This window comes from Panthera leo, chromosome C1 (genome assembly GCF_018350215.1).
Source record: "Panthera leo isolate Ple1 chromosome C1, P.leo_Ple1_pat1.1, whole genome shotgun sequence".
NCBI lineage: Eukaryota > Metazoa > Chordata > Mammalia > Carnivora > Felidae > Panthera > Panthera leo.
The window spans coordinates 99,743,978-99,755,662 of record NC_056686.1 but is presented as its reverse complement, the minus strand read 5'-3'; the positions used below and the strand labels follow the sequence as shown (position 1 = coordinate 99,755,662).

General features: G+C 50.4%; 1 protein-coding gene across 1 annotated transcript in view; it reads left to right on the top strand.

Annotated features, from left to right (window-relative positions):
- Positions 1–1,738: 1,738 nt before the first annotated feature.
- The window catches only part of VTCN1 (V-set domain containing T cell activation inhibitor 1), a 61,759-nt gene continuing 51,812 nt past the window's right edge, over positions 1,739–11,685 (top strand). The window contains exon 1 of the mRNA XM_042953596.1: positions 1,739–1,790. Coding sequence (XP_042809530.1) covers positions 1,759–1,790 — 32 coding nt within the window. The 5' untranslated portion in view covers positions 1,739–1,758. The remainder of the gene's footprint in view (positions 1,791–11,685) is intronic.

Below are 11,685 nucleotides of genomic sequence, written 5' to 3'. Positions count from 1 at the left end.
AGATCTTTCCATTGTTTTCCACGTGTTGCTCTTCAGGCTTCAGAGTCACAACCAGAGCAATGTCTGTCTACTTCTTCAGAGGCCACAGAATGCTCTTAGCTCTGGACCCCTGCCTGCTGGGGTCTGCCCTGGCCTCTAGCCAGCCCCCCAACAGAAGCTGTCCATTGGTCACTAAATGTCACCCTCCGGGAGGTTGGCCCGGTTTTTCCTCCAGGGCCGTCTTAGCCCATCCTGCAGTGATTACCTCACTGAAGGACACAGACTCAGTGGCCCTGCTCCAGGGTGTTTGAGGTGAGACTGCTCTTTTTAAGGCTTTTTGAGGAGTTGGGCAGAAACCTTGTGCCTCTGGGGTGGGGCCAGATGTACAGGAGCTATAGAAACCACCGCACCCACTTAGCCCAGCTTCCCAGACCTGGGAAGAACCATTTCATTGGTTTACTTACTCTGGGAAGGCGCCTGGACCCCCTCTCATGGACTCCTCACTCCAGTCCAGTGAGAGATGCCTTGAAGAAAGGTCATTTGTCCCGGGTTGTGTGATTAATTAAGAACCCAGGATGTGGGGGTACCTGGCTGGCTCAGTCAGAAGAGCATGAGACTCTTGATCTCGGGGTCGTGAGTTCAAGCCCCACGTTGGGTATAGAGATCACTAAAAATAAATAAATAAACATTAAAAAAAAAAACCAAACCCAGGACTTGGCTCTGGGTGACTTTAAAGTTCTCTCCGCTGTTAAGTGACACTCTCTCTTGTCTTTCCGCCACCACCTGGTTCTCCCTTCCTTCCCGGGCATACTCCATGCTGGTGAAATCCTGGGGTGCTTTACCCTGAAGTAAACACAGTCGGCCAAGCAGTAGCTGGTGAACCGGTCAGCCAGTCAGTGGATGTTTACTCTCCAGGGCACTCCTCCAGGGTGTGGAGGGGATGGATGGCACAATACGAAGAGAGCACGAGAAAGAGCTTCTGCCTTAAGAACTTGCCGTCTCCTTGGAAATCGGAGTGCTGGGCACAATGTCAGAGATCGGTTTTTCTCACCCACTCGGCAATAAGCTTCGGTGCAATGCCAGTCAGGGTCCTTTGTGAGGCCGACAGGGCAGGCCCTCTCACCCTTTCACCGAGAGGGAGCCTGAAGGGGTCAGCCCGCCCAGCTGGGCTGTCTCAGGGGCCCAAGGTGAGCTCAGTCCTCAGTGACAAGCTCAGCGCCCTCGTCCTTCCGACCTCAGCTTTTCTGAGGTCCCTCGGCATGAATCTCCCTCGAGAGACCCCACTGGTGGTGACGGGCCTCTGTCTGAGCACTGGCTGCCCCCAGCGATAAGGACTCCAGCCTCCCAGCGTCCTGGGAGAGCCCAGTCACTTTGAGCTGTTCCAGTCCCTTTCTTCTTTGGAGATTAAATCTCCATGCCCAGTGCTCCCTTCCAGCATCAGGAGGAAAGGACGTGTGCTGAGCACAAGCCCTGAAGCGGGGTGCCTGGGAAGCTTTCCCCTGTCGCCCGCTCACCGGGTCAAGGCCTGGAAAGCAACCCTGCGTGCATGGCCTCCCCGGCTGGCTGGGTGCGGGCAGCCTGTGTGCCTGCAGGGACTTCTGCCCAGCAGCGCTGTTTCCTCATACCTGAGCCGCCCGGGCCGCACGCACCACTCCCGGCCTGAGCACACTATTTAAGGCCGGCGCGCTAGAGCCTGCTGTGAGTCACGGCACCGGGAGGGCGGCGGCAGCTCCACGCACCCGGCTCCCTACACGCGCGGGAAGGGGCGCTCCCCCGGCCATGGCCTCCCTGGGGCAGACCATCTTCTGGAGGTAGTGTGCTCTTCTCCTTCCTTCCTGGTGAAGGGGACAGGGGTGAGGTGTCTGGGGAGTGCTGACGACAGCTGGGCTGTCCCACCGGACTCCACCTATACCCTTATCTGCTCCAGCACTGTGCTGGCGGGAGCCTAACTGGACTTGACTTAACATCACGCCCCAGCCACTCAGGGCACCCATTCGGGGTGAGGCTGGTTTTCTGCCATGGAGGGCCGGGCCCCCCGCCAAGGCAGCTCTGGATCAAGGCTTGTATGCATCGGGCCGAGAGCTCCACAGAGACATCAAGGCTCTTGTGGGGCACCGAGCAGGGCTGTGTGGGGCTGCTTGCTGGGATGGCAGGGAGCCAGTGACTGATGCTGGATGCGATGTGAAGGTGCTATATACGCTATCCGGTCCCCAGGATGAGGCAGGCAAGCATGCTGTGACCCTTCTCTGTGGGCGTGACTTCCCAGTACTGCTGAGTAAACCACACCAACACCCCTCCTCCACTCCCAGCCGCAGGATGGGGTCCCTAGTTGTCATGGGGGTTCCCAGGAGATGAGACCTGAGATGCTGCTGCTGAGAAAGCAGGCCTTTGCTAAGGCCCGGGTCTGCCCATCCTGGGGACTGGGGCAGAGTAGGGAAGGAGAAAGAAAGAAAGAAAGAAAGAAAGAAAGAAAGAAAGAAAGAAAGAGAAGGGAGGAAGGAAGGAAGGAAGGAAGGAAGGAAGGAAGGAAGGAGGGAAGGAGGGAGGGAAGGAAGGAAGGAAGGAAGGAAGGAAGGAAGGGAGAAAGAAAGAAAGAAAGAAAGAAAGAAAGAAAGAAAGAAAAGGGAAGAAGGAAGGAAGGAAGGAAGAAAGGAAGAAAGAAAGAGAAGGGAAGAAGGAAGGAAGGAAGGAAGGAAGGAAGAAGGGAAGGAAGGAAGAAGGGAAGGAAGGAAGAAGGGAAGGAAGGAAGAAGGGAAGGAAGGAAGGAAGGAAGGAAGGAAGGAAGGGAGAGAGAGAGAGAGAGAGAGAAAGAAAGAAAGAGAAAGAAAGAAAGAAAGAAAGAAAGAAAGGGAAGGGAAGAAGGAAGGAAGGAAGGAAGGAAGAAGGGAAGGAAGGAAGGAAGGAAGGAAGGAAGAAAGAAAGAAAGAAAGAAAGAAAGAAAGAAAGAAAGAAAGAAAGAAAGAAAAGGGAAGGGGCACCTGGGTGGCTCAGTCAGTTAAACCTCCGACTTCAGCTCAGGTCATGAAGTCAGTTAAGCATCCCACTTCAGCTCAAGTCATGATCTCATGGCTCATGGGTTTGAGTCCGGCGTAGGGCTCTGTGTTGACAGCTCAGAGCCTGGAGCCTGCTTCGAATTCCGTGTCTTCCTCTTTCTCTGCCCCTTCTGCACTTGCACTCTGTCTCTGTCTTGCTCTCCCACTCAAAAATAAATAAACATTAAAAAATTTTTTTAATTGAAAGAAAGAGTAGGGAGGCATGAGAGGGAAGTATAAAATGCAGTAGGCACGTAGAGCTGACAGGATGGAAGGCCCAGAGCTGAGAGGAGGAGCAGGGTTCACGAGGAAAAAAGAAAGCCCACCCCTCACATTTCCTCCTCTCACTTAGCTACCTCTAGTTGCCTCTTTTTCCCTCAGAACGTCACTTCCCTTTCTGGAAAGAAAGAGCTGGAAAGTGAAGGAAGGGTTTTCCTGAAAGGGTTGATGATTCTATGTCCCTCATAACTCATGATGGTGTTTAGGAAGATGGGAAGACTGGTACACGAGGACTCTAGGGGTCGTTGGAGAGACCAATCCTCTGATTTCTAGGTGTTTTTTTTTAGAGAAAGGAAAAGGAGGGAGGGAGGGAGGAAAGGAAAGCTCAAATTAACAAGGAAGTTTGTGAAGAGGCTGAGAGAATGTTACTTCCCAGCGGCAGCCTAGAAAATTCTTTCCCTTAGGGGTGTCTGGGTGGCTCAGTTGGTTGAGCGGTTGAGCATCCAACTTCGGCTCAGGTCATGATCTCACTGCTCATGAGTTCGAGCCCCGCGTTGGGGTCTCTGCTGACAGCTTGGAGCTTGGAGCCTGGAGCCTGCTTCGGAGTCTGTGTCTCCTCCTCTCTCTGCCTCTCCCTTGCTCGCACTCTGTGTCTCTGTCTCTGTCTCTCTCAATAATAAATAAACATTGTAAAAAATTTAGGAAAGAAAAAAAGAAAATTCTTTCCTTTAAAAAAAATGATAGCCCCCTCACTTGGGTCCTTCTGGAATAGCCAGTCCTGCAGTGGGAGGGGGAGGGGGGGTTGGGGGGCGGGCTCTGTGTGGTCAACAAGGCTGTCAGACAGCACTCACCTCCCCATGCCTTACTCCCAGGGGAAGGAGCAGGTAGTGGAGAGCTTCCCTTCAGGCTTTTCTGCCCTGCAAGAATGTCCCAGGAAGCACCTACATCAGAGGAACTGGTGTTTTGCCAGCACCTTCTATCTCCACGCCCTGGGCTAGGTGCCTTACAGAAGTCCTTTAATTCTCATCTGAGCCTGTGAGAGTTCATTATCACCTCAGAGGAGTTCAGCCATGTGCTCAAGGCAACACAGTGTGCAGGAGGCAGGGCAGCATTTAAATCCACTCTACCTAACTCTGAACCCCAAGCTGTCTCCTCTGGGCCGTGCTTGCCCCCACTTCACCCTCCCCTCAGACTCGCCTCGCCTTGCCTGTCCCAGCTCTCCCTCCTCCACCCCCATTCCTCCGTTCTGGTTCCATAGATGTGAAACACTCCTCTAGCAACAAGTGGGTCTGTTGTTCCAAGGATGGATGTGTGGGCTTTCTAATAATACATTACAACCAGCCTGACTGGTTTTGCTGGAGGATTAGCAGGAGGTGGGTGTTCAAAATGCATGTTCCCCCACCCTTTAGAGACCCAAGGGAATCAACAGAGGCTCCTCTTGTTGGCCCCAGCATGCCTCATTAGCTATTCATGCTCTGCAATTGCAAAGGCCATGACAAGTCACAAGAGCAGATCTTTTGTGCCAAGAGGCCACCAGGAAGAGGACCAGTGGGCAGGCTCAGTGGGAAGCAGGGGCTGGAGAACTCATCCCACCCTTGGCCCTAACGAATCCTCTTTCTTTGCCATAATTTTCTTAATTCATAATAATTCCTTTTATTGAGGCGATCATGACCGTTGGTGATGTGGGGGAGTGTAAGAGAGGGCCTGCCAACCTCCACAGACCCAGTGGATTTCTCTCTTAAATAATTACCAGGGAGCTTAATACCTTCAAATCTCATGCTCAAAAATGGATGCCACTCAGGGATGGAATACCAATATGCAGTTTCTGCTGAACCTGACCTTGGTCTATTTCAGTGTTGTGTGATCAGAATTTTTCTCCCCTCCTCCCATTGTAGCTGACAGTGGGCACAGCATTTGCCTATGGAGCATTTGTGCAGTACCTGCTAGGAGTTCAAGGGTAGAAAGGTCATGGCCCCTGCTCAAAGGGGTTATGTTATGGTCAACAACATTAACTCAATACCTTCTGTGTGCATCAGACTAGGCACTGGGTCAAAGGCGGCTAAGACATTGATGAGATTGTAGCCTAATGGAGAAGAAAGACTCCCAAACAGATAATTCCAGTATGCTGTTCATAAGCCATGAGACAATAAGGCAGTGTGCAACAGCAGCATTTCCTTAATCTGAGGCCTTAGGGAAGGTCTCCTGAGCCAGGTGATGGCTGGGCAAAGCCTTGAAGGATGAGTTAGTGTGATCCTGGTGAAGAAGGGTAGGAAGGACACTCTGTGCAGAGGAAAGAATAGAATAGAATAGAATAGAATAGAATACAATACAATACAATACAATACAATACAATAGAACTCATGAACCAGCTACTCTCCTCTCATCATCAGAGTAAGAAGCATGAGGCAGGGGGTACTGGGATGAAGCAGGAGAGGCAGGGCCAGGTCATGGTGGGTCTTATCTGTCAGGCTCAAAGTTTGTTGTTGTGATGAGAAGCCAATGAAGGCTCTCAAGCAGGGGGAATCATGGTGGTTTTCATCTTGGGTGGGTTATTCCAGAGGCAGCATAAAGGATGGATATGAGGGCAGTGAGCCTGGAGGCCAGGAGAAACTGGGGAAGCCATTGCTGTCAGAAGTATAAGGGATAACGAAGACCTGAAGTGGAGAATGATGGCTGGGATCTGGAGGGGAAAATCAATTCCAGACACATTTAGAACTTAAAATCAGTAATATATGAAAAATGAATGGAGGGGCAGGTAGGGTGGTACAGAGTAGGAGTAGATGAGGCAAAGGGCGGAGCCGGGCATGAGCCCCACGTTTCTGGATCGCACAGAGTGAGTTGGAGAAGAGCGAGGAGAGATGAGAGTTGTTTCACTCTGGTACATGTTGAATTTGAGGGCCCCCTGGAACCTCCAGTTGGAGATGCTCAACAGGCAGCAGAAGGCATGAAACTGGGAGAAGTGAGGGCTGGAGATAGCAGTTGGAGAGCAGTTGAGGGAATGGTCACCTGGGATTCCTTCTAAGGAGAACACGTAGAGAGAGAGAAAGGGCAAGGAGCCAGCTAAAGAAGTGAGCTAAAGAAAACTAACTTTTATGGGTGGGCAAAGGAAGATGAGTCAAAGAAAGAGCTTCGAGTACACAGTGGAAGAGGTAGGAAGAGACCAGGATGGACAAGTCTCAGGGATGTCAACAGAGCAAAGTTTCATAGAGGTCCCAGGGCTGGAAGCGGTGTCATTCAGGCTCAGTAAAGTCTGGCACTGACGGAGAGATCCAATCCAGATAAAAATATGGCCTATGCAGCATTTAAGTGAAACTCACATGGCTTTGCCCAGAAAATGAAGAGGGCAGGCTTCCAAGTAGATCCTGCATGCAGATGAGGTCAAGCAAGGGCAGGGGCCCTCTGAGTCGAGCCTGAAGAAGGGCTCACGGGTGCTCTGAGTGTGCACGGTCAGCAGAGAACATCAGATTGCTATGACATCTGGTAGCTCTCTTTCCAGAAAGCAGAGACACAACTGTAGCAGAAGTGAGGCCCAGTTGGCACAGATTTCAAATTGTTATTCCGCTTTCCTCCCCACCAACATTCTCTCCCTCCCTCCCACCCTTCTTTCCTTCCTTCTTTTTCCCTAGATTCTTCATCTGTCCTATTCTGACTCTTCTATCTGAAGTCAACTCTTTGGAGCCTCTAAGACTGGGGGAAATCACCAGCAACAATGAGAGTGATGAAGACATGTCCAAGGAAGGAAGTTACTGGGTGCAGAAGTAGCAGGAATCTTTTTACCAGAAGAAGGCACATGAAACAGAAAATAAGGGAAACCAGAACAAAAGCAGCTCAAGGGGCTTCGCTCTGGAGGCTTCGTTTCCCACTGTCCCTGAGTTTTCAAGCTGGTGGCTGGCTCAGACCTACCGGACCTTAGTGGCCAGGGAAAACAGCGCTTGGCAACACAATGAAAGTTCACCCGATGAGAAAATCATGAAAGGTCTGGCTTGGGGAGGATCTCAGCACAGGCCATGCTGACACTTGAAACCCCACTGAGATAGGAGATCTGCCCAACTTTCAGACCCTCTGAACCTACAAAACCTAAGGTCTGGGGGCCTTCAGGGCCCATCCCCGTGGACAGGACAGGAAGTTAGAAAATGAGATAAACTGCACATCGGAAGAAAGACTTAAACAGGTGGCACCTGTGTTGCTGCCCCTCTCTTTCCATTCAGCTCACATGGCGTTTCCACTTCGAGGTCTTCCTGGATCTTTCTAGCTGCTGTTAACTGCCCCTTTTATGTTTGCGGTTGCCCATGTTGATGAATTTCTGTTCCTGGCGCCCATCTGTCTCCCTCAGTAGGGTTTTAGCCCCTCGAGGGTCTGGCCTTCACCTTGTTCACTGTTGTGTGGGGGCACCACCATGTGTGACACCATGGCTACACGGCGGGGCTCTGGAATCAGACTGCCTGGATTCAAATCCTCCTGCCACCTTGAACACTTCTCTTCTGTGAGCCTCAATTTCCCTTGTTCTAAAACGGGGTGACAGTAGTACCTAACTCCTAGTGCCATGGGGATGACACGTGATGATTATGTGCCTGGCACATCCTAAGAACTCTATAAATGTTAGCTATTGCTAGAGTCATTAGTTGCCACTCTACAATGCTCGGTCCGTGACCGGCTCTCCATAAGAACTTGTTAACCTCAACTCCGTGACGCCACTGGCTCTCCCATCCCTTAAATAGGTGTTCTAGGGAGACTACACTTGGATAAATTGCCACTGGGGTCTCTTAAAGACAGTTAACTCTAACAACACTCTGGAGAATATTCAGTTTTCTAGAATCTCGTTTTGAAAAAAAAAAAAAAAAATCCAGCCCACCTCACTTTGTTGTCTATGAGTCTGACACGTAATCCTTCTCTCAACCTGAGGATGACTACGGTTTAGAACATATGTCTGGCTTTCCCAGTATCAAGCATGAAAGCAGACAAGGTGAGTTGGGAGACCCTTGGGTATACAAGCTCAGCATCTACATCTTCCTGATGAGGCACTGTTGACATCAGGAGCCACAACCTTCAGGGAGCAGCTGGAGCTATGGAGATCTGACCAAGCACTAAGTAATGGTTAATTAGCTAACCCACCCCACAGTCCTGATTATCTCCATTTCAAAGATGCCAGTGTTGAGGCAAGAAGATTTGCTCAGTGTCCCCCAGCCAGCCAATGGCAGGAACCAGCTAGTTCCCACTTAGACCTCTATGCCAACTGTTACTAGGAAAGTGTCTTTCTACTCAGCTCTGCCTCATCTCGCGCCACTTAAAAAACCCCAGCTCCTCACTGGCAAAACTCACATCCTCAGGGGCAAGTGACTGCCAGGGTTCTTAACCGCCGAGGAAGGAGCTTCCTCCAAACAGGCAGGAGCCTGTGGACTGTTGGCCCCTGGTTTGTGTTGTTTTGAGTAGCTGCTCTAGGCGAGTGAGCTCAGGAGGAAGAAGTGACTGAAACTCAGTGAGAATTACATACTCTCAGAGCTTGACAATTCAGACGGTACACCCCCTCGTTTTATTGCCAAGCTAATAAATTGTGCAACTTGCCCATGGGTCATGCAGTTTTTAAAACATGGGTACAACAATAAGCCTATATTGTCCAGTGTCCCTAGCTGAAAACTCCGTTGGACCCCAGCCAGCCACGACTGACCAAACAGCAAAGTCCCTAGACCTGAGAGACCAAAGCTTCCTCCATATTTACCTTTGACATAGGAAGATGTGGAGATAAATGTTGGTACTGGAATTCGTCTGACCTGTGTTCATATTCCAGCCCTCCACCCCCTCGCTCGAGGGACCTCAAGTACGTTACTGAACCTCTCTGTGTCTTCACTTCCTCCTCGGTAAATTGGGATTCATAACAGAAGCTATGTCAGAGAGTTGTTGTCAAGACCAAATGAGTTAATGCACGTGAAAGTTTCCAAGCAGCACCTTGCTTGGGTTAACGGTTGGTTGGGTGTATGAGTTATCTCAGTTATTCCCTCCCACTGTTTTCACAGAATAATTAAGTGATTTGGAGATAGGGAGCCGAATGGCAAGTCTGACAGTAGCAGCTGGGTTTAAGGGACCTCAGTGTCTGAATTGTTCTAGGATTTCAGTCAACTGGAAACACTTTCTTTTCTAGTCCCTGTTCTGTGAGATCCGGGAAAAATCCCTGGCCCCCTGAGGTGGCAACATACCCCATGATACTCAGGGTTCAGTATCCTGACGGCAGAGGTGACATCACCTGGGCCTGTTAGAAATGCAAATTATCACACACAACCCCCCCTTACCAATCCCCCAGACCTACTGAATCACAACCTGGGGTGAGGCCCAGCAATGTGTTGTGGTTTGTTTTTGTTTTTGTTTTTTTCATTTTTTAAAGTGTTTATTTTTGAGAGAGAAGCAGGGAAGGGGCAGAGAGAGAGGGAGACACAGGTATCCGAAGCAGGCTCCGGGCTCCAAGCGCTCAGCACAGAGCCCGACACAGGGCTCGAACTCATGAACTGCGAGATCATGACCCTCAGAACCAAAGTCAGACGCTTAACCGACTGAGCCACCCAGGCGCCCTGCAATGTGTTTTTTTTTTTAATTTTTTTTTTAACGTTTATTTATTTTTGAGACAGAGAGAGACAGAGCATGAACGGGGGAGGGGCAGAGAGAGAGGGAGACACAGAATCGGAAACAGGCTCCACGCTCTGAGCCATCAGCCCAGAGCCTGACGCAGGGCTCGAACTCACGGACCGCGAGATCGTGACCTGAGCCGAAGTCGGACGCTTAACCGACTGAGCCACCCAGGCGCCCCTGCAATGTGTTTTAATAAGCCATCCAGGTGATGTCGACGTGAGCTCAAGTTCCAGAAGCCCTGTATTAGCGTTCTCTCTGGACTCCGTGGTTCCTCAGGGAAAGCACAAGGATTTCATCTGGACAGAGATAAATTTCACCTGGGCTCATTTATCATTCCACATTTCTCCTTAAGAAATGTTCTAAAGAGGGACAGGTGGGCCTTGATGAAAACAAAGGGAAAAACATGAAGTTTCTGCAGGTAAGAAACCCAGGTTATATTTCTCTTTATGTTAGCTTTCCGCAATCCCAAACCATCTGCCTGAAACGTTTCAGATTTACTGGCCCATCACTTCCAAATGTATTCCTACTGCTCCCAGCACAGCAGTAATGGGAGAAAGGGCAGACGGTTTCCCCTCTTTCTTTTTCGGCAGGTTTAGAATGAAAAATTTCATACACTAAAAACCATGAAAGATTTGAGAAAGGGAGAGAGCATCCATAAAATTTAAAGTATTGAATTGTCTCTTTTAGCTTCCTATGGCCTCCTCATTGTGCTCTCTGCCACCCTCACCTGAAATGGCCATTTCCTACCTCTCTTCTCTTCAATCCTCTTGTAAGCCCTCCCCTCCCCAGTCTCAGATGATTATCTTGCTTTATCCTTCACTGAGAAAATAGGAGCCAGCAGACAGGTATCCTTTATCTTTTCACTCCCAAAACTACCTGCTACACTCATCCGCGCCCTTTTTCTCTGCTCTCGCCTGCTCAAGAACACCTCCGCCAGCCAACATCCTCAGTCTCCCCTCGGCTCCTCTGTCATCCCTGTCCCCATCAGCGCATTGCTATCTTAAAGGGAAAACCCTCTCTCACCTCACAGACTCTCCAGCTCTCGCCCCATGTCTCTTTTCCCTGCTTGGCAAACTCGTCGAAAGAGCTGTCTGGGGTTGCTGATGAGATCTGCGGCATCAGAGAGGGAGTATGATGTGGTTCCTAGCGCAGACTGGAGCCAGGCTGCCTGCGTGCAATCCCAGCTCTGCCACCTTCCAGCCATGTGGCCTTGGGCGGGTTCTTTGTCCTCCCGGTACCTGGGCCCTGCATCTGTAAAATGAGGATGATACTAGAATCTGCATAATAAGACTGTGAGAATTATGTGAATGAAATCATATAAAGCGCTTAGCAGATCCTTACTGCAGGACACAGTTTTGTCCCCACTATACCAAGGTATTGCTCCTGTCCCTGCCAAACCTGATGTTGACCTCTCTGTACTTTCATAGCAGCATTCGACACAGATGTCCCACTACCTACTTCATGATTTCTTCTCTCGGTCTCCATGGTACTACACTCTCCTGATTCCCCAACCCCCACCCGTGCTTCCCACCCTCCTTCCCCTGTGGCACTGGTATGGTCTCCTGGGGTTACCTCTGCTTCTCCAAGCCTGGGCCTAGTCTGAGGGTAGCCATCCCTCTGCTGCCCCCACACAACTGGAAACCACCAGGATCTTCCTCTGGGAAACCTGCCTCCGGTATGAGGACTTTCATTCATTTTCTATATTAAAAAAAAAAAAAAAATTAACATTTATTTTTGAGAGACAGAGCACAAGTGGGGGAGGGGCAGAGAGAGAGGCAGACACAGAATCCGAAGCAGGCTCCAGGCTCTGAGCTGTCAGCACAGAGCCCGACGTGGG